Source organism: Alligator mississippiensis, chromosome 6 (genome assembly GCF_030867095.1).
Source record: "Alligator mississippiensis isolate rAllMis1 chromosome 6, rAllMis1, whole genome shotgun sequence".
Classification (NCBI taxonomy): Eukaryota; Metazoa; Chordata; order Crocodylia; family Alligatoridae; genus Alligator; species Alligator mississippiensis.
In genome coordinates this window covers 35,827,810-35,850,669 of record NC_081829.1, presented here as the reverse complement: position 1 = coordinate 35,850,669, position 22,860 = coordinate 35,827,810, and the positions used below count along the sequence as shown (strand labels likewise).

Here is a 22,860-nt window from a genome sequence, read left to right as displayed (position 1 = left end):
TCCAACCAAAGGCCCTCGCTCAATGGCAGGCTTATGTGAATTATGGTGAGGATGCTGTGGAAAACCTGGACTTCATGAATACCTCTGCATACCTAATATGTAGTAACAGAGTTAAGTTTAGCACTAAGTGCCACAGCCACAGTTTTTTTCATTAAAAAAATAGCTGGTGGAAGAGAGGCTATGTGTGAAATACAGATAGCTCACCAGTGTAGGGATTGAGAGACTTCGTGGGAAGACCCACTTTGTGGGTTCAGGAGCATGCCCGAACCACTAGATGCTATCCTTCATTCATCATGTTTAAGCTGGGTCACTGTGTATAATGGATTGTAAGATTCAGTGAAAAAGGGAAGGCTAAAGACTACACCTTAGTGAAAAGAACACGTCATTTACAATATCAAATGAGTGGATAAAAAACCTAAAACAAAACCAGGCCAGGAAACAGGATTGTATCTGTACAATCATTGTTAACATAAGAAATGAATAGCATAGTCAAAGTAAGCAATTTATGAAGACTCTCTAGACTGAAAACTGTGTGAACTGCTTGGCAAATACTTAGCAATAAATTAGTAGAAAGGGGGATAATTTTGTGTATTATTCACAGACAAAGCAAAAGATTCTCTACTTGATTGGACCTCATGTAGCCATTTAGATACCTGCAAAACATGCTTAAGAGATGAACCACTCCTCTCCCCTCTTCCCCACTCCCCCCGCACCCCATCCATCTCCCCCCCACCACACCCCGACTTCCCCACACATAATATTTTATTTACTTTGCCCTGGTGTAACCAGATACAAAAGGTACCAGGCAGTGGTGAACCAGTCCTGTAGGGCTAACTGAATTGGATGATGTATTCAACACAACTGATCAATCGACGTAGTTACCTTCCTTTACTGTTATCTCTGCTGTGAAGCTGGTCCAGTAGCTCTAAAGCAAATGAAAACACCTGTTGCTGAACCAATTATTTTTCCGGTTCCTTTTCTTTTTAGAGATGAGAATGCAGGCAGCATTTGTAGTTTGGCAGATGATAAAAACTGATGAAGATATTTACAGCAGAACAGTTAGTTAGTTAGAGGATTTGCCAGTTCTTTTGGCAGAACAAGCAGGCACTGCAGATTTACCTACCCATAACCATGTTGAGAAATTTTGCCTGGATATTCCTGGCAGGGTTTCAAGTGGTTTCCCAACAGCTTAGGTAATGTGTATACTTGATCATACTCTGTGATTATTTTTACCATGTTAACTTTGGACAAACCACAATGTAAACAACCAGTAATTTAACTGTACCCTTGTCCCCAATTTCTGAATTTCAGTTTTTGACTTCACAAGCAAAGAAGTCAAACTACTCCCTTAACTACGCTAGCAGCAATGCAGTGCCACTCTCACAGCCCTTGGAGTATGCTGTTTTTCATGATTGCTCTATGGCTTGGTGCAGGTAAGATATGACTAGTTTTTACTACTATCACCTTAAAGGAAGCATATATTTAAAAAACATTTTGGGCCCTTAGTAGAAGGCAGCTATTGCCATATTTTGGCACCTAAATTGATACGGGCGTGTCTAAAACAGCTATTTGAGCACCCACGTCATTTGCTTTTATATGAAAAGTAACATTCTTAGTTACACTTGTTAGACCAGGGGTTGGCAACATTTTTGGCTGGAGTGCCAAATTCACCCCAACCCTCAACTTGGTATGCCAAGGGCAGACTGCAGGGGAGCTGTGAGAGACCTGATCCTTGTTGCTGACAGCAGTTGGTGGACAGCAGGGGAGGAGCCAGGGTTGCACTGCCCTGGCCCCTTCCCTGCCCTGCACTCCAAGGCATGCGTGCATTCACTGCCACTATGGAGCCTGGCTGGGGCTATGCAGACTGGTGCAGCTGTTGGCAGCCTCCCAGCTGCAGCCAGCCCAGACTCTGGGCAGCTGCTGCCAGTCATGAAGCCTAGGATGCTTGCAGCAGGACTTGTAGCTCCTGGCCACCTGCTGCAAGCAGCCCAGGCCCTGTGGCTGGCAGCAGCTGCCTATGGCATGCTGAGCAAAATGGCCTCAGGCACCATGCTCTGCCATGTGTGCTGGGGGTTTCCAACCCTTGTGTTCACATGGTTTTCAGCCTAGAGAGTCTTCATAAATTGCTTACTTTGACTATACTATTCATTTTTTGTGTTATACAATGATTGTTCAAATACACCCATAAAAGTCTGTGTTTGGAACAATTCAGTCAAAATGTGTGCCTAGCTGCTTGATACTGTCATTATTTATTTGACAAGTAATGCTTGCTTGTTTTAAACTTTTATATAATCTTATATTTGTGACCTTTAAGAAAAGAAGAACTTTAAGGAACCAGATTTTGTTTATTTCTTTTCATGGGAAGCAGTGAGCCCAAAAGTAGGTCCTGGAGGGAGTGCCCCTCAGACCCAAACTTGGCACTCTACAGTACTCATTACCTGGCCATTAGTCCTGCAGGTGACATTTGGAGACACTTTCATGGATTTGTTTAGATCTTACTCCTCCTGCAAGTGGTTTACTCTTTTGACTCAGAATGAGCCCCTTATGCTCTGTTGTGAGTGGATTCCACCTACCTAATCTCCATATCTATCCTAGAAATGTTAGTGACAGAAAATTATTCCCATCTGTGGCTTAACAGAATGAGAGCCTGTTTGTCTTTGAACCTTGTGGTTGAGACGCTTGCTGAGCAAGTGGGAGACCAAACTTCTAAATACTCCTCACCCCGAAGGGATCTGAGGCTACATCTCTTAACTTTCTAGCCATGTAGTCTAACCACTAGGCCACAGAAACACGTTGCCAATCACACCTCCAACTGCTCCTGTTGAAGCTGGTACACTGGGAAGCCAGGAGGAGAAAATTTGTGGGGTGAGAAGGAGTCTTAAGCAGAAGGAGCATGGTTTGGTGATGAGCATGGCTTAAGGAGTCTGAAGCTGTGGCAGTGGCCCCTATTGGTGTTTGGGTTTCTGGTATTATTGAATGAAATGTTATGATAGCAGAAGGTTCACTTCTGTCTTCTCTGTGCACAGAAGTAGTACTTAGAGTCTTTCCTTTTAGGCCAGTGTCTTTCTCACTGAGCTACAGTCCTGCCAGCTCAGCTCCCTTCTGGCTCCCCTGTCTTCTTCTCTTTCAGATGCCCAGTAGGTCACCATCAACCAAAGAAGAGAGACACTTTAGTGCTATAGAGGTTGTGACTCAATAGTTCAAGCATTTTGCTTAGAAGTAGAAGATATAGGTTCAAAACCCATTTGAGGAAAAAGACAGTGACAAGGCCTTCAGTCTTTTGTTTCCTGCTCACGTGCTGTAACTACTAGACTGTTGACTAAAAACACCAGATGTGCTATTTTTCACTACATTTTTTGTGCTTTCCTTGGAAGAGGATCAAAATTCTGAGGAAGTTGTCTCAAAAAGCCTTCCCCCCCTAATTCCCCAAACTGAAAGGTAGTAGAGTTTGGGGCTCAGTTATGGTTAAGGAACATAGAATCATAAGAAGGTAGGGTGGGAAGGGACCTTCGGAAGTCATCTAGTCCAACCCTCTGCTCAAAGCGGGACCAGCCCCAACTAGATCATCCCAGCCAAAGCTTTGTTTAGCCGGGTTTTGAAAACCTCCAAGGATGAAGCTTCCACCACTTCTCTGGGTAATCTGTTTTACTACCATCCTAGTGAGAAAATTCTTCCTAATATGTAACCGAAACTTCCCTTGCTGCAACTTGAGACTATTGCTCCTTGTTCTGTCATCTGCCACCACTGAAAACAGTATAGCTCCATCCACTTTTGAACCCTCCTTCAGGTAGTTGAAGGCTGCTATTAAGTCCCTTCTCAGCCTCCTCTTCTCTAGACTAAATAAGCTCACTTCCCTCAGTCTTTTTTCGTAAGTCATGCCCTTCAGCCCCCTCACCATTTTTGTTGCCCTCTGCTGGAGTCTCTCCAATTTGTCCACATCCTTTCTGTAGTTGAGGGCCCAAAACTGAACATAGTACTCCAGATGTGGCCTCACCAGTACTGAATAGAGAGGAATAATCACTTCCCATTACCTACTGGCAACACACCTACCAATGCAGCCCAGGATGCCAGTAGCCTTCCTGGCAACAAAGGCACACTGTTGGCTCATATTCACCTTATTGTCCATTGTAACCCCCAGGTCCTTTTCTGCAGAGTTGCTGCCCAGCCACTCAGCCTCCAGCCTGTACAAGTGCATGTACTGTACAAGTGCAGTTTTCTATCCACCTTACAGTCCACTCATCCAGCCCATAGTTCCTGAGCTTGACTGCAAGAATGGTGTGGGAGATCATATCAAATACCTTGCTAAAATCGCATTACACCACATCCATCAGTCTCCCCACATCCACAGAGTCAGTCATCTCATCCTAGAAGGCAATCAGGCTGGTCAGGCATGACTTGCCCTTGGTAAATCCATGCTGACTGTTCCTAATCACCTTTTTCTTCTCCAAGTGCTTAGAAATGAATTGCTTGAGGATCTTCTTCATGATTTTCCCAGGGACTGAAGTGAGGCTGACTGGTCTGTAGTTCCCTGGATCCTCCTTCTTACCTTTGTTAAATATGGGCACTATATTTGCCCTTTTCCAGTCATCCAGGACCTCTCCTGATTGCCATGAGTTTTCGAAGATGATGGCCAGTGGCTCTGTGATCACATCAGACAACTCCCTCAGCACCCTTGGGTGCATCCCATCTGGCCCAATGGACTTGTACACAGCTTTTCTAAGTAGTCCCTAACCTGTTCTTTCACCACGGAGGGCTGCTCACCTCCTCCCCATACTGTGCTGCCCGGTGCAGCAGTCTGAGAACTGACCTTGCCTGTGAAGACTGAGGCAAAGACAGCATTGAGCACTTCGAACTTTTCTGCATCCTCTGTCACAAGGTTGCCCCCCCACCCTTCTCCATTCAGTAAGGGACCCACACCTTCCATGATTCTCCTCTTGCTACTGACAGACTTGTAGAAACTCTTCTTGTTACCTTTCACATCCCTTGCTAGCTGTAACTCCAATTGTGCTTTGGCCTTCCTGACTTCATCCCTGCTTGCCTGAGCAATGCTCTTATAGTCTTCCCTACTCATTTGTCCAAGTTTCCACTTCTTATAAGCTTCCTTTTTGTGATTTAGTTTGTTGAAGAGTTCCCTTCTAAGCCAAGCTTGTCTTCTGCCATACTCGCTAGTCTTCTTGTGCATAGGGATGGTTTGTTCCTGCACTCTCAGTAAGGCTTCTTTGAAGTACAGCCAGCTCTCCTGGACTCCTCTCCCCCTCAGTCTGGCTTCCCAGGAGATCCTGCTCATGAGTTCCCTCAGTGAATTGAAGTCTGCTTTTCTGAAGCCCAGGGTCTCTACTTTTCTGCTCTCCATCTTTCCTTTCCTCAAGAACATGTCAACAAACAGTCTCTGCTTTGTGACTGGCAGGGTGCATCTACATGTACAATTAGACCACAGCGTGTTAAGCCAGGTCAGAACAGCCCTGGCTGGGAGGAGATCTGGGGGGTTAGCCTGCCAGCCTGGGGATGCTTCTGCCCAGCAAAATGTGCTGTGGAGGGTCTGGCTGCTCCAATGTGGGGCTTTCCAGCAGGCACAAGAGTGCTCCAATGTGGGGCTTGCCAGCAGGGAGCTGGCTCCAGCCATCTGTGTCAGCTTTTACACTTGTGCTGCTGCACAGTAAAAAACTTCACAGCAGAATAGTACTTGTATTTACAAGTACTACCCTGCTATGGAGTTTATTAGTTTCCTGTGGCCTAATAGGGCTACACATCTATACATGAGATGTTTACTGCGGAACTAGTTAGTCTACTGCACAGTAAATGTCTTGTGTAGATGCACCCACAGTGTTTCATGCTGCTTAGTAGGAAGATGAGTATAGGTGATTCTAAGCAATATTTATAGCTCTACACTTAAACCTGAGAAAACAATCAGTCTCCAGTGCAAGTTTAAGCAACTTCAGCTTCTCACATGGCCATTTAAAGTTGTATCCTCCAGCCTGCAATTAAAGGACATATTTCTTTCAAATATGTTTCCAGGCTATACTCTGGTAAGTAGTTGCTATTGGCCCTCTAAGCCATCCAGGATTGCCCATATAAGAAATATAACAAGCAGAACTATAAACCCACCATCCCAGTCATCTTCCTTAAATGTTCTATTATGACTCTTCAATATGCAGAAAGAGCTGGGCTGTGGATTTTTTAGAAGCATTAATATATGATATGCTGGCCTCTCTGTTTTTAGATTGTCTTCAGATAGAAGCCATTGATGATCATGATGATTGCAAAAATGCTAATTTAGCCAATTTGACTCAGCAGCTAAAGGTAAAAAAATCCCCTGCTTTTATACACTAGATAGCGTTAGATCTGAGGGGTGTGCTTTTGTGTTTACCTGTGTGCATGCATGTGTCTTTTGCTACTTCTCTTCCAGATCATCAGTAGATGGCATCAGAGAGCTCCTTCCATTTTTTACTTCATCCGACAGGGCTACATAGGAAAAAGAGCAGTTAGATAAGTCCAACTACTGTCTTCTAGCTAGGGTAAAATGAAGAATATCCCTGCTAGCTCAGCAGAACTATTGCCTTTAGTCACAAAGTCCTAGAGTACATACCAGCTGTAAAACTGTACAACACACTCTGCAGCTGTGTGACTGGTTGGAGTCTGCTCAGGGAATCATGCCTTATCTTTATATAGGCTAGCTCCAGTATTAGGGTCAAATCATGCAGAGATCGTTCAAGGCAGTGAAAAATGTGGAGTAGATGGAGGGGCAGGATGGCAAGATTCCACTTGGAACATGGATTAGACATAGAAAAAGAGCAGAGAGAGACGTAAATGCATTTGATCGTACCCTAGGGACACTTCTCTACACAGGGAGGTAACATGTAGGCCACAAAAAACTGCTGCTGTTCTGTGGGGAGGGTTTCCATTCCTTCTACTCACAACATATGCAGATCTCCCAGCACCACGCTAGTCTAGAGAATATATATGGAGGTAATATGATTGCTTTGGATCTGTTCCTTAACATACATACTTACATATAGAGTACCATCTCATTATAACAAACCCTGTTTATAACAACCTCCAACTTCTAAAAATCCCGACAGCCAGAAGTGTTTTTTCATGATTATGAGGCAGTAAAGTGAGTAATATTAATATCACAAACTCCCTTTTTTAACTAACTTTTCTCCTGGTCCCTGTTGGGCTGGTTATAATGCGGTTTTACTGTATATACTACAACAAAGATCAATATCCCATCATGCACAAGGTATAATAACCCAGTGTCTGCATACAGGGGAGGCAGGGCATGTAAATTGGTTTATACAGACACACATTTTAAGCATAAGTTCATTATTGTATGTAATATACTGGTAATGAAAAGAATGCTTGCTTTTGCTCTCTCTACTGATGTTCAGAAGTCTTTCCTACCTATTGTCCTCCTTTTTCTCCTTCTGTAGACATTTTCCCAGTGCTTTGAGAAAATACTTCCCCATGACAGAAATAAAATTAATGCCCTTGCATGGAGAGTGCAACAGGTACTTGAGCTCCTGCGAGAAACTCAGGCAAAAGGTGAGGACATACAATGGCAAATACTCTTAATTTTTATCTTAAACGCGTTCATGCTGTAGCACACAGAGAAATCCTTTGGACCTCATTAGTGATGGACTTGACTCAAGGCCCCAAGTCCAGCTCCCTTGAGCTTTCTTGAGCCCCCTCTTCCTTGTCTTGGCTGGTACAAAATGCTTGTGGGAAACAAGCACTATGAGAAATCTACAGGGATCAGTGGAAATTCAGTGCCAACATACTGTTGAATATCTGGGACTATGAGATTGCATATAGATCTGTGCCATTAGTCAAGGTGGTTAAAAGGACCAAGCCTCAGTTTGTATAGCAGCACGACCACTGAAGAGATAAGGAAAATCATTCCAATTCAGATGTTGCTTAGTGGTCCAATGCGTAAACATACACATGAGCGTGCGCACACCCCCCCCCCCATGCATTTTTTTTTAATGATAAGAGTTCACCAAACTGGGACTATGACTTTAAGTGATGGTTATATTTTGGGGGGGGGGTTAGGGTTTTGCATCAGTCAGATTTAATTTAAAAAGAGATATTTCTGGCCCTTTTTGTTGTAAGACATAAGACTAGTTTCATAAGTAGGTTTCTGGAATTGGGTATGGGCAGCTTATCATGTTTTCTATAAGACTGTATTCCACTTGAATTATTTTAAATATGAAGCTATCAAGTTTACATGCACAGGATGTAAATGACAACTTGAGCCAAAGGCAACATTATAAACTTTAAAACACAAAAATATAGCTGGGGATGGTCCAGAATTTTTTGTTAGAAGTAGTTTCTCAATGAAAAATTAGGTTTTCGACAAAAAAATTATCTTGCCAAAATGTGTCTCCTTTGTGATTCAAACAGCAAGACTGAACAAGAGCATGGAATAATATGAAGTCCTTGGCTTTGATTGATTCTAATTTCAATATGTACCCCTACAATTTCTTCCAGTCATTGCATAATTCTGTGAAACTGCTGTCACTGCCAATATTTGATATGCATTATGTTCTCATTCTAAAGCTTGCAAGGCACCAGACAAGTGCTCCCTTCCTCTGGCCCCTCCGAATGGTGGTCTGGTGTGTGTCAGCATTGATTGTGTCTACTACTGCAAGCCAATGTGCAACCATGTAATGTATACTGTTACTATCAGCATTATGGCAACCTCATTCCTTAACATACTAGATCAGTGGCTCTCACCCTTTTTGGACTAGGCACCCTGCATGAGATGCAAAGCACCCCTCCATACATTTTGTGAACTGAGTAGCACCCCATTTCAAAAACTAATTTATATGTAACAGTGCTACCTCTTTGCAAAGGGGCTGGGCAGTTGGGGTTAGGGATCAGCTAGTCAGGACAAGCCCAAGCCTGCACTTATCTGCTTATCTCTTCACACTGCATGGCACCGTTCAAGACGATCTGCAGGGACGCCAGGATGCTACAGCACCCTGGTTGAGAGTCACTGTGTGTGTGACACTTTGTGTGTTTAAACTTTCTATTCTTATTCTAGAACTTATTCTAGAACTGAGTGAGCAGATCAGAAATTTACCCATAATCTAATCTTTGTCTAATTGGCTGGGCGAGCAGCAGGAGAGAATAGCCCCTACCCCTAGCACTTTCTGCTGCCCGCCTGGCGCGCAGCTTGGTGCAGCCCTGGCCCTGCCCACCTTGCAGAGATCTGGGGGCACCCCCCCCATGCCCTCCTGGACCAGCAGTATGCAGCGGCAGAAGCTGCCCCACCTTCTCCTCATGCCCCCCTGCCCCTGCTGGGCAGTCCCTATCCCAGCCCCTGCCCCAGCCCCAATCCCTCCCTCGCTGTGGGGGGCTTTTATCTTCCCCCCCACCCCACATATCCCACCACAACAGATTTACCAGCTGGAGACAGCTATGTCCAGTGTCCTACAGTTGAAACTTTATCAGAACCTTGAAACATTGTCATAATTTTAAAAGGTTGCAAGTGACGTTTGTTGTAACTCGAACAGTTGTAAGTCAAGGACTGCCTGTATAAATAAGAGAAAAATGAGACAAGCAGCCTATTTTTGCTCTAATTTTAACACTATACTCCCTGCTTGAGTCAGATCACTGGAATCATGGGCCGTATCCAGATGAGTGAGCATGTGCCTTTTGTGGCATCTCAAGGCAGTTTGAGACACTACATGAGGCATACTTGGAATGAAAAACTGTTCCCTGTGCTGTGTATTTGTAGGGCCAATTCTAAATTTGATATCAGGAAATCCCTTTATCAAACCCCCCCCCAAAACATGCTGAAAAAAGTGGCGGCACAGGCTGCGCTCCTGGGGCGTGCCCAGAGGCAACTAGAGGTTGGGTCTTCCAGAGAGATGCTTTAGCACCTGGCCAGAGTGTCTCTATGGCTGCCGCATGTTGCTGCTACTCCAGGACATGTTGGAGTAAATAGGAGCAGGGCAAGGCTTCAGCATGGTTACTTTTTTTTGATACCAGGATTTCCTGGTATCAAATTTAGGCTAGGGACAGACACTCAAAAAGCTCGAGCCTGAATTTATTCAATCTTTTCAGGTTTGTCTAACCTGGCTAGGCCGAAACAGCTTTCAACCATACAGACATTCCCTCTGGACTGAAGAAATGCAGGCACATGCCTGCAGTGGCTCAGGCTTGAAGTCAAGGGGTGGGGGGTGCTAAATCAGCAATCTCTTCCCTTCCACACTGCTGAGCTGAGCGGGAGCGTGGCCAGGCCTCAGCAGGACCTCTGATTAGGTAGAAGTTTAAACCCCCACTCTGCCTGCACCATCTCAGGCTTTTCCCTGCTTGCTGCTCAAGGGGTGGGAGTGTTGCCAGACCCCAGCCCTGGGCTAGTACTGTGAGGCAAAGGGCTGGGGGGGGGGCGGGGTGCAGTGCATGTATCTGTTAATGATAGTGAGCTTTTCAATGTCCCTCTCTCTGCTTTTTCATATTGTCTGCAAACCTGACAGTGTTTATCAGCCAATCAACAAAACAAAAGTTGCTCTTATTAGTTCAAGGTCTTCTCAAACAGCTTTTTCCAAGGAAGGAACAGAGGGACATTACCAGCTGACCTGTTGATTAGCTCCAAAAAACCTTAGGTGGACACTGGTCTGTCTGCCTTTGTCCTGTCCCAGTGAAATTGGAGACACACATACACACACACCTCTCAGCATTAGCTAGCATACCACATGCCTAGGATCCATGGGGCTGGGGTCTGTGTTGTGGGAGATGGGAGGGAGGGAGGAATACTTGCTTGAGCAGTGAGCAGCAAGGGAAGCCAGGGAAGACCCTGCTGTGCCTGCAGTCTCCCCCAGAGCTCTGGCTAGGGAGGAGAAGGGTGGGGCCAGCCTATTCTCTGGAGTACAGAGCCCAGCCTAGGGCTGCAAAGCATCTGGGATGCTGGGGGACTCTGGTTTAACTTAAACCAGGAAGGGGTCTGGGACAGACATTGCATAAACCGGTTTGACCCAAATCAGTTAAGGGTGATATTACATTCAACCAGGTTTATCTTAAATCAGTTTCAGCCATTTTGAAACTGGTTTATGTGCACTGAACATATGTTTTGTTACAGGTTTAAACCCATTTCTGATTATTTAACCCAGTTTGTGTGTAATGTCTGTCCCTAGCCTTAACGTCTGTGCTGCAAATATACAGTGCAGGAAACATTTTTTTCATTCCCAGTGTGCCTCTTGAAGCTTCTCAAACTACTTTGAGATGCCACAACAGGCACATGCTCACTTGTCTGGATGTGGCCATGATGTTTAACTTTTTTCACTCTATATCCTAGTGGGTACTCACACACTATCAACTATTCTTAATATTTCCTCCCCAAATTTATAGTTATTCTATAACCATAGAATTCATTATTTCCTTCTCCCCTTCATCTGTCACAGAAGTGGTCTACATTCAAAGTTTTGATATAGCCATATTAGCTGTGGAGCTGATTTTTTTTTGTCCTCACTCCTCAAATGGCTTGCATATTTTAGCATTAAAAAACTAAAAAATTACTCCTTGTATCTGTATACAGTTAATCCATTTGCTCTTCTGAGAAAAGAACTCTTTTGCCAATATAAAATAGATTTCCCACATAGGTTAGGAAAGTTTGTTGGTTTAGCTGTACTGGCATAGCTATGCCAGCAAGACCCTTTAAATCAGTGGTCACCAACCAGTGGATCTTGATCCACTGGTAGATCTCGGCACCTCCTGGAGTCAATCCGAGACTGGGGTGGGGAGCTGAGTGCCTGTGTGCATGTATGAATGTGTCCTAGCCCAGCAGGTCAGTCCGTGGGGGAGGGAAGGGGCAGGAGCTAGATTGAGGTTCCCATGGTGAGGGACAGTGTTGCAGAGGCAGGAGCAGGGGTAAGTTGAGTAGGGCTCTGGCTGGGTGGGACTTACTTGATTTACTTGCTGGGAAGATGCACCCCCAAATAATTTTTTCTCCCTCTGCCTTGATCTGCTCCCCCCTTCCCTCCCCACAGACTTACCTGCTGAGTTAGGAGGAGAGGGGTGGTGATGGTGCATGATAGATCTTGGGTTGCTTAAGATGATCTCCTACTTAAAAAGGTTGGAGACCACTGCTTTAAAAATAGACAAGACCAGCATTTCAAATCTCTTTAAACAATTTTTTTCTTTCTTTTGGTTCTCTCCAATTCATATGATAACAACTGACATATAACTGCATGTATATACAAACTAAAGCCATATTTCTGCAATCACGTAATCATGAGCAACTTTATAAGCGCATACTTTCACTGAAATTCAAAGAACTACTTCTCCTTGCAATAAACTTGATTCTGTGGTATAACCTATATCACTGAATTACTTTCCATGTTTCTATATAAGGATTATGACTTTGGATTCCTAAGAAGAAGCAGGATATATGAGAAATGTGGAAGTTCCACTGGGTTTTCGTGGACAACACAGCTAGTTGGCGGAAACAGGCTAGCTGTTTGCAATCGTAAGCACTTCTGAACAGGTTTTTTTGTACAAAAATCATTTAATAAGCTGCTATCCTGATGTAGTCACTTGTACTGGTTTAAATTACTGCTTGTTTAGAAATAGTGGGTGCATCTACATGAGATGCTTACTGTGTGGTAGCCTAATAACACTGCAAAATAGCATGTTCATCAAAAATCATACTAGTAAGCTACTGTGCAGTGTTATTAGGCTACTGCACAGTAACCATAACAAAAAACTGCACCGGAGCTACTGCACAGTAACTACTGTGCATTAATGCAAACTATAGTTACTGTGCATTTAATTAGTACTTCATTAAGGAAGTACTAAACTAAATGTGTAGTAACTACTGCATATAGTATGTTTTGATTAATGCATGGAATAAATAAAGTGAGAGTGATTACCATTTATACTGCACCAGTGCTTAATGGCCCCTGAACTTGGGGACACATAATGTTAATCTGTGCCTATGCCAGGGGTGGGCAAAATATGACACGCGGGCTGGATCCAGCCCACCAGGCCAATCTATCCGGCCTGTGAGGCCCCTAAAAAATTTAGTAAATTAATATTTATTTTCTCCTGGCCATTTGTCAAAGATGAAAGGAGCTAGGGGCAGTAGGACCCAGGAGGAACTGGCAGCAGGAGGCAGGCGCCCAGCCCCACCCACCCCCAGCCATTCCCGTGGTTCCTGCCCCCAACCTGCTTCAGCACCACATGGTTCCCGGCTGTATCACTGGACCGGGAACATGGGGCCATGCCAGTATGGGGGGTGGGGGTATATGTAAATAGAGGCAGTGAGTGTGTGTGTGTGTGTGTGTGTGTGTGTGTGTGTGTGTATTTGTAGGGCAAGTCCCACACGCACACCTCACCATACCTGGTCCCCCCACATCCCCCCTTGCACTGCCTTCAATGCAGACCCCCACACCCACACCCCCTCTCACACCGCAGCCACCCTCCTTCCACACACAGTCTCCTACAAACCCCACACCCACCCACTCCCCACATATCCATACACACAACCACATGCTCCCTCACCCGACATACATACTCATCCACAGCCCTCCCACAAACCTATACCCACCCCCTCACAATATACAAGAGTAAGACTTTATTTTAAGCTATTGTGCAATCACTTCTATGTGCACTGCACCAACACATGTAAATCAGGACAAAAATATTTTTTTAAATCAAATTAATGAATGTTGTAGATGTTCACTTTTTAGAATATAATTTGGTACTTTTTTGGTTCTGAGATGGCAAAAACCTTTGCTGAAAGGAGTACTTCTGGGGGCAAAGGGAGGGACTTCTGGTGGCAAAGGTCAGGGGCTAGGGGGTGGGACTTCCAGTCACAAAATGAGTACCAGGGGGAGGGGCATCTGTCAAGGGGCGGGGATACCCATGAGGCCCTTGACAGCTTGCCAAAACTCGGTAAGTGGCCCTCTGCCTGAAATAATTGCCTGCCCCTGGCCCATGCACATAGTGTAAGACAGTCACTGGCCCAGGAAATAAGATGTTATCATCCCCATATTAGAAATGAGGCACATTTCTAATTTCAGAAAAGAGTCAAGCCACACAACACATGACCACCTGAATCGAACCTAGGCCTTTTGAGCTCTAGTTCAGTAACTTAACTGAAAACCCATCTTTCCAGGATCCACTGTTGACTGTGGAAATTTCTTTTGTTCTGAGTAGAAGAGATTGATACCCTAAGGCAGTTACACAAATAAATCAGTCTGAACAACGTTTAGGATCCAAAAAAGAAGAATAGCTTTATTTTAGGTAGAAAATATATTCTTGAACTTTACTCCATAAGGATGAATACAGTTGGATAACAGTATCACCCAAACTCATTTACTGTACCTAGACTAGAAGCTTCAGGGTAGTAATTATTCTACTTTTTTCTTTACAGCTGCATCAACTGCTATAAGTGGAGTTGCATCTGCTTACTTCCCTCCTAATGTAACCTGCTGGGAGACCATAGCTAATGCCACTGCTGAAAAACACCACATAGATACCTTTCTTGGAGACCTTGCCGAAGAAAGGTTGGATGTGTCTGGCAAACATGAAAAAGATTTTGATTGTATAATTTGTGGTAACTAGATATCAGCAAGTCCAATAAACTTGAAGCACAGAGTGGAGGCCTATTTTATTTTGAAAGCAGGGTAATTTGGTTTAATCAGTTCACAAAGAAACTGATGGATTGTCACTTAGTTGTATGAGCATCAGTTTAAGAGGGAAAAAAATCAAGAATGCATCTAAAATTTGCATAAGTTTCAGCTCTAGAGGTCTTTAAATATGTAGTTTATATTCAGTTCACTGTCTATATTCAAGCACATGTGATAAAGATATGTTTGGTAAAGAAAATATTCATATAAAATAAATTTGTTCAAAAATACTCATTTAACAGCCCTTGAGATAAAGCCTCAGAATAAGTAGAGTACATACAGTGGCAGCATTGACTTTTCCCATGCCTAAGTGTATCATCCATGATGTGAAAGGGTCATTCTTGGAATACAACTCTTGCTCTGGGTTCAAGAAAATACTTTTAGTTATGGAAGGTACTGCCTTTCAAATAAGACATAAAAACTTATGATGCAAAGAATGGGCAGATCTAGGAGTTTGAAAAGGAGGGTGCATCATCACAGATATCCTGATGCATAATTTATCCAGTTAAAAAGAAACTAGAAGCTTTACTAATGTGCTAGGGTAGGGGGTTTCTAACCTTTTAACCTTTTGGTGGTGGAGGCTGGACACGGAGTGGGGGGGGCGGGACTTGCACGTGGCGGCCACTGTGCCACCCACCACTCTGTGCCGCCACCACCACACACCATCCTGCACCACTGCTACATCCCAGTTTCCCATGGCTGGTCACACACGCGGCTCCACGGGCTGCTGACAGGTCTCGCACCCGACAATTGTGTCCTGGTTGTCAGCAGCCCACAGAGCCGCATGTGCAACCAGCCATGGGAAAGTGGTATGTGGTGGTGGTATGGGGCGGCAGGCAGTGGTGGCGGCACGGACTGGTGGATGCCAGTGGCAGCCACTGCTAGTGAGCTCCTCCCCCTCCCCCTTCTCCTCCCCCCCATTGTAATTGCCTTTGGCCCCTCCCCCCAGCCCTGCTTCTGGGAGGTGGTGGCACGGGGTAGTGGGTGGTGGCACTCTGTCCTCATCCACCTGCATGTACCCCCAAGGACCTTTCCAAGTACCCCTAGGGGTACATGTACCCCTGGTTGACAACCCCTGTGCTAGGGGTCTAGGGCTACATTATTCAATTAAAGTTGAAAGCAAAGTCAAATATAACTTTATTGGAATGTGCACTAATATGCTACATTATATATTAAACATATAAACACAACACACTAGGTAAATAATATCAAAGCTATTGTTTCATTAGACTTGTGGACATTAGAATTAAAAGGACATCTCTTATTTAAATTCATAAAATGAATGTCTTGACAGAGCATCCAACACTTCACTGACTTATTTCCACATCTGAGTGAGATCTGCCAGGTGCTGGACTGCAGCAGACATTTTCTCACAGAGTGTAGTGAAGGGGGTTATGGCAAAACATGACGCATTAAATTTCAAGCTGCTGTCTTTAAAGTTGAACTAGGGCTTTCACTATTTCCCTTCAGGCAGGAGGAGAGGGATTAAGTTTGGCTGCACACCTGGAAAAACTCTACATGTAGCAGCCCTTTTCTACCTCAAAGGAAGCTGTTACCAACAGAGCTTGGTGGATGGTGTACGATCTTCACCCCATGCCCAGGAAGATATTTACCTGTATTAGCAGCAAAGGGAGGTGGGAAATGGGGGTCTGTGTGGGGGACAGGTAAAGTATCATCAAAAGAAGAATTAACCCTTTGATGGGAGAAAGATTTCTAGGGCAGAATTTAAAAGAGAAGAGCAGGAGTGGAGGGTCTATGTGGAGTAGGGCAGGAAAGAAGGTATGGAACTTCTTCAAAAGTGGAAAAGCACCAGCCCGCAGGAAGTGACAGGCCAGCTGGTAATGATTTGGCCCAGGGGTTTTGAACATGCAAAAGATGAATGGAGGGCTTCGGATTCCTTTTCCTCACCAATCAGGCCCCAGAGACTCACCCTCCATGTCCCCTGATTGGCCTCTTGGGTCACCTGGAGGGGGATAAAAGGGGCAGCCCAGCTGACTCAGGGAGACGAGTGAGGGACCATGAGGAAGGAGCTTCAAAGAGCTGGCAAGAGCTGAGCCAGCGGGCCAGAAGCAGTTGCCTCAGAAGAACCTGAAGGAGTGGGACCTGCAGGCAGCAGTTGGACCCTCAGCAATACAGGCTGCGGCCAGCAGGAGAGATTCCCCAGCTCCAGCAAGAGGCCAGGAAACTCGAGGTGAGGCAGGGGATCCTGGAAGGTCAAAACCCCTAGCAGTGTGGAACAGTACCAGCACTGGTGGCTGTGTGGCAGAGTTTCTGCCTACCATGTGGGAGATCTGAATTCAAGTGTCAGCTGGGGTGAGTGATGTGACAGGGAGAAATTCTTGTTGCAGTGGGAAAGGGGTCATTGTGTTTTCCCTCTTTCTCCACTCCAGGTACCAAGGCCCTATATTTCTTATTTGACATTTTGTATTTTGTGCATTTTATATTTCACCACCCAGTATTGTTTATTCTGCTGTTTGTGTTTTATATTTTGTTAAACCTGTCTTTTTGTCAACTGGATGAATATGTGTATGATTGTAAGTGCCTAACCTTTATTGAATTGTGCCCCCTTGGGGCATTGTAGTGTCCCCTATACCCCCTGGTTTATACATGTTATGTTTCCACTGCTGTTTTCTCATTAAAAGGTATATGGTTAAGTCCCCATTGGTGGTTTGGCTCTGCTCTACAGGGGAAGGAGTGTCTCTACACCTCCCACAGAGCTTGTGCACCTGCTCTGATCACTTCTATTGGAGAGGGGGTACATCTTGGAGTACCATCTGGGTTACAGAAGGTATGGAACTTCTCCAAAAGTGGAAAATCCCCAGCCCCCAGGAACCTCAGCTGGGGGCTCTGCACTGCTTAACCCATTCCCTGCTGGTACTGGTGCAGACAGTTTTTGCAAATGGCCCCAGTGGTGCATCCCATTCCCTTCTCCCCACCTCTCACTTATTGACTAGGCTCCAGAGCCTCGAGCAAGTCCCCACAGCCCAGGAGCAGGCCAAGTATACTGGTGGAGATGAATTCCCCTTTGAATCCACCCACCTCCACAGATCTCCCTCTTACCAGCTCACTCCTCCCCCTCACATAGGACTCCAAGTCCCAACCCAGATCCACAGTGCACTTGGCATGCTGGATTCTTTCAATGGCATGTCCATAGAAAAGCCACTGAGTTGAGCAGGAGTGAAAGGGGGTCTGACTGTGCCAGTGCACCCCACTAGATCTGGCCATCATGGCCTGTAGCCTCTAAAGATTAAAATCCATTTTTCTAGGGTTGAGGATGTGACTAGCAAAGTGAATCTTCATTTCAGTGGGGTCATTCAGGCACCGTTTCAATAGGAAGAAAGACTTTAGGACTTTACGTTCATTATAGATTTTTCAGTGAACCATATCCAGACTTGAGTGCAAGGAATTTTAAAATACAGAAAATGTATTGTTTTGACCCAGACAAAATGTAAGAAATGGAATTGACCTTCACTGACAGCCATGATGTTTGCATCAGACTCCTACACTGTATTTAAGAGAATAAATGATTCAGTTGAATTGGCATATGAATAGAAAGCGTTATGATGAAAGGTAAAGAGAATGTCTTCAGTTTGTCTTTGACATGTTTCTAGGAGGAAGAGCATCAACATTTCACAGGTGAAATGATGTGCTTTTTAATGAGAGCTAAAAGGCCAGATGCTATACCAGGTAACCCTAGAGAGACCTCAGAATGCTTTGTGGCATTAACTATCCAGCTGTAAGAACAGGTTCTCACTGGACTGTGCATTGATGTTATGATAAAATGCTAATGTGAAGGACCTAGATTAAGAACCTTAAAACACTCTGGCATTTAAACGTTTAATAGGGCTGTGCGATGCTTCGGTCCCGAATGCCAAGATGTTAGACTCCAACTCCATGTGGCGCCCAACGACCAGGGAGCCGACGATCCAATTGCCCATGGATCCTGGGACTCATTAGCCAGAGAAAGCAGGGAGCAAACACCAGCACACACTGCTCAAAACAGCTTTATTCATAATGGAGACAGCTTTGGACTAGCTCCCAAAAAACCAACAAACTGGGGAGCCACCCCAAACAATAGTTCTTTCCACATTTATACACCTTGGTTCATACTTATTAACATTCACCCTGCCTATATCCCTCCTTTGGTTCCACCCATTTCTCCTCCCATCTCAAGCTCTGCCTCTCTTTACTGTTTGCTTCCTTAGCATGGTATTGCCTATGCATTTCACTCATTTACATGCCTCTTTGCTAAGAGCACATGCCTCAGACTTTGACTTCTGTCTTCTCCTGGTCAGTTGTGGTTTCTTGCTGGTTCTTTCTGGTTTCTTGCTGACTTCAGCATCGTCTCCAAGGCTGTACTTCTGCTTTGTCCCCTAATGATAGCCGTTGGTCTGTATCCTATTTTTACACAGCACATCATGCACTTTGCACCCTATCCTTTTGTTAGGAATCTGTTTACTTAAGGATTAGCAAAGTTAGTTACTTTTAATATATCATCCAGCCTTGTGATCAGCAGCTTTTGCTGAGACACAGGAAAAATACTTTATTCAGCTGCACACCCAGTGCTCCCCAAGATCCAAATATCTTCACCCTAAGACCCTGATTTGATTTGGCGGAGATTTGGCCTGATTTGGTGGCCAAATCTCCGAATCTGAATTGAATCAGGACACCCTTTAATCTTCCCAAATTGAATTGGAACCCTACAAATTGATTCAGAGATGCAGAAAGATTCCAAGATTCAGATATAGACACAGCTTTAAATGTTCTTTCTATATACCTCGAGGTACCAGGTGGCTTGCGAATGCTGTGATGCTTGGACAGATGGAGCATCCCATGGGAGAGTGGGGGGTTCCCCAGTGCTCTTGGCAGAAGACCCAGAAGTGGACCAGAAGCGCTTCTGGTCCACTTCCGGGTCTGCCGGGGAGTGAACTGGGGCCCCTCCCCATGCCCCCCCGGCTCGGCAACTGGTGCATCCTGGATCTGGGGGTGCACCTGGGGTCCCCCTGTGGCCAATCGCTGAGCCAGGAGGCACGGGGGGGGGGAGCCCCCAGTGCACTCCCCAGTGGACCCAGAAGTGGACCAGAAGTACTTACAGTCCACTTCTGGGTTCACCGCGGAGCAGGTGGGGCTCTCCACCCCATGCTCCTGTGGGACGCTTCATCTGCCCCACCATTGCAATGTTCATGAGCCACACCTGCTACCCTGAGGTATGTAGAAAAAACATTTAAAGCTATGACTATGTCCAAATCGGTGATTCTATGAAGCAGCATTGAATCTTCAGATTCAAATTCAGCTGAATCAAATCAGGGACACTGATCTGAATGAACAATGAACAAATTGAATCACTGTTCCTGATTCGGGCTGAATCCAAATTCAAATCAAATGCAGCCCATTTCACGCACCTGTGTGTCATGACCCAAAGGTATGATTTTGTGTGTGCTTCGGCACTAGAATTATCCCCGTGGGATTACAGCTTCATTGCACGGTGGAGTTTTGCTGCACAGAGAACCCGCGTGCAAAGGAGAGAGTTCCCGCCACTTTGCAGCTGTCTTTGCAGGGTGCATTTTCTTCGCAGCACAGAAATGCACAGTGCAAAGAGTTCCCGCTATTTGAATGCAAATTTGTTTCCCGCTATTCGCTAGTTTTAAATTATTCCCACGTGGCGGCTAGCGATTGGCCTGCTAGCCGTATAAGAGGCTTGAGCGGTTTCCGCCCAAGCTGGAGAGGACTCCGCATCCATCTTGTGGGGACTCTGGGTATGCGGCAGGGTAATAGAAACCCTGTGTGAGATCCAGAGGAGTTTGGCGGCCTGATCCACCGCCCACCTCTTCCCGTCTTCGTGCGGTAACCTTCTTTAAGACGTATCTACGAGTTTTCAGCTTTGTGGCGCGCTTGTCCAGGACATCCGGAGTTCTGTTTGCGTGGAGCCTAGCAAACTCCACGTGATTGTTCGTGTTCTTTCTGTTTGTAACCACAACTCAAGCAAGCTTTCAGCCTGCACCGCGACCATCCCGGTGTAAGTAAACAATCTTAAAATCTACCATTAAGCGTCTGTGCCTAATTGTAGCTCGGCGCCCGCCCTCTCCGACCTGGCGTGCCTGGGCTGCCGGCCACAGCCTGCGTGCAGCGCGACGAGGGCCGCGGATTCACACCCGGCCCGCACACCATGAAGTTTAACCTCCTTCTGGATTTACTGGCTCTAAGCTAGGTGTTCTGGCTCCTCATCAGGAAGATCAGTCACCTGAAGAAGAATCCTCAGAAACAAGTTAAGCTAACAAATGCTGAAGCAAGCCAGGGTGACAGGCAGTGAAAGATATGGGGCTTAAGCAGCTAAAAGTGTATTTGCACTGATACTGAGGGGCAACTCTTAGAATCACCTTTAACTAGTCCCAGACCTCCCCCCTCATAACTCATCTTGTGGCCTGCTAGCCATTGTGCTTTGTGTTTCTTGTTCCTCCAACAGAATCCTTCCAAGAATCAATCTGCAAATCACTTGACTGGCCTGCTGTGCTTAGGTTTCATTGGTGCAAAATAGCAAAAAGTCAGGACAGGAAGTTATGGATTGCTGCTGGTAGATTTTCTGTTTTTTTGGCCTGTAGTATCTGGATGCGATCCCAGAACATTGAAAGGAAAGATGGGTGAGAAGGCTCAGTCTCAGACTTTGAAAGTATGCCAGTCTAGATGCCACCAGGGTTCAGGCTCAGGGGTTTCAGTGTAGATTATTGTTCTGTAATGGTTTGAGGGTGGCCATAAGATTGATCCTAATTAGCAATATAGGCATGACCTAAGTGGCTGACTTGGTTAGGGATCCTCAGCCATTCCTGAAAATCCAAATCATTGCTTTCAGAATATCAATAGTTTGTTGGTTAAAAACTTACTTCACCAAGCACATGGATGAGGAAACCAAGTCCAGATCAGTGGAAAATCTTAAACCACTTAACTTTTAATGGAAAATGTAGGACCAAAAGAGGGGGGAAAAGGAGACAGCAGATCGCTGTCAAAATGGAGGCTAGAGATGACCAATCTCAAAAGACTGTTCAAATTTTCTGCAGACTGCGAATCTCAATTGTATTAAATTAATGTTGCCTTTTTCTCAAAGGTTTCTGAGGCTCCCCAAGCTACCAGTAGCCCTGGCAGGTCCACAGACAGGGGTTTCCAGGCCTCCAAGAACCTGTAAGCCTTGGGGGCCTGAGGCAGAGGCAATCCACCTGCCAGGCTGTCGTGGATCTGGGAGTCTGCACTTGTCTGACAAATCTGTCACACCCCGAAATGAAAACGTATTAGCATCATGAAAGTCACTGTTTATGAAACAGACAAGCTTAAAGAATGGACACAGCTGTTTAAAAATATTCTGAATATTTTATTAATATAAAAATTGCCCATTATCCCTTTTAGGATGCTTTGTGTGTAATAAACTTATCATTTTTAACTTATCTACAAAGTGAGGCATCATAGGCACCATAAAGTCTCAGTTAAACCCAGTTCCCTGTTGCCAGCATAAGCTTACAGTAATTGCCTGATCACATGACAACTTGGAAATTTGTCCCTCACTATTTAGAGATGCAGCCTATGCTGCTGAAAGCACAAGGAAAATATTTACTCAGTTTGGTCAAGCCTGACTTTGATAAAAGAGATAAAATGAGATACTCTATTGAAGTTCATTTCCTGTGAAGTTGTGTTGCAACTCAGCACAGCAAACAATAACAGTACATAAGGTAATGGAAAAATCCATTAAAAAATCTATGTAACTTAAAGGGTCTATTTATTTTCAGTGAACACAGTTATTCCCTTAAAACAATTAATATTGTGTGGCCATTTTTACTCATTGCTCTATGTCCTAAAATTCTCTAGTTCTTTGCTTTTTACCTTAAGGTTACTTTTCTTAATAACACAGTAGTAAATTTAAAATGATACTCAATAGCCAAATATTTTGGTGAGTTTAACCACTTCAACTATCTGTGGATATAATAATTGGAAATTTCCCCATCTCCTGCTCTGTCTCCACACCCAGGATGCTTGTTTTAATTTTCACTGGCTGGCCAGAACCAGCCCCCAAAATCTGGGACATACGATTACCCTATTTAAAGGTAACCTGCAACAGAAGCAGGTCCCTTAGGGGACTGATCCAGTAGGCAGTTCACAGCACATAGAGAGGACAGGGTTTCTTATAAAATGCAGTGGCGGATATGTTTTGCTCTGGGTTGTTTTTTAAACAAAGCAGTGGGAA

The 22,860-nt window shown here is 44.9% G+C and overlaps 1 protein-coding gene across 1 annotated transcript; it reads left to right on the top strand.

Annotated features, from left to right (window-relative positions):
* The first annotated feature begins 1,248 nt into the window (after positions 1-1,248).
* LOC102558323 (uncharacterized) lies at positions 1,249-17,289 on the top strand. The gene is made up of 6 exons (XM_014602620.2): positions 1,249-1,433; positions 6,221-6,300; positions 7,431-7,542; positions 8,557-8,663; positions 12,355-12,469; positions 14,378-17,289. The coding sequence occupies exons 1-6, from the start codon at positions 1,367-1,369 to the stop codon at positions 14,566-14,568; spliced, it is 672 nt and encodes a 223-aa protein (XP_014458106.1). The 5' UTR covers positions 1,249-1,366; the 3' UTR covers positions 14,569-17,289.
* Positions 17,290-22,860: the final 5,571 nt, after the last annotated feature.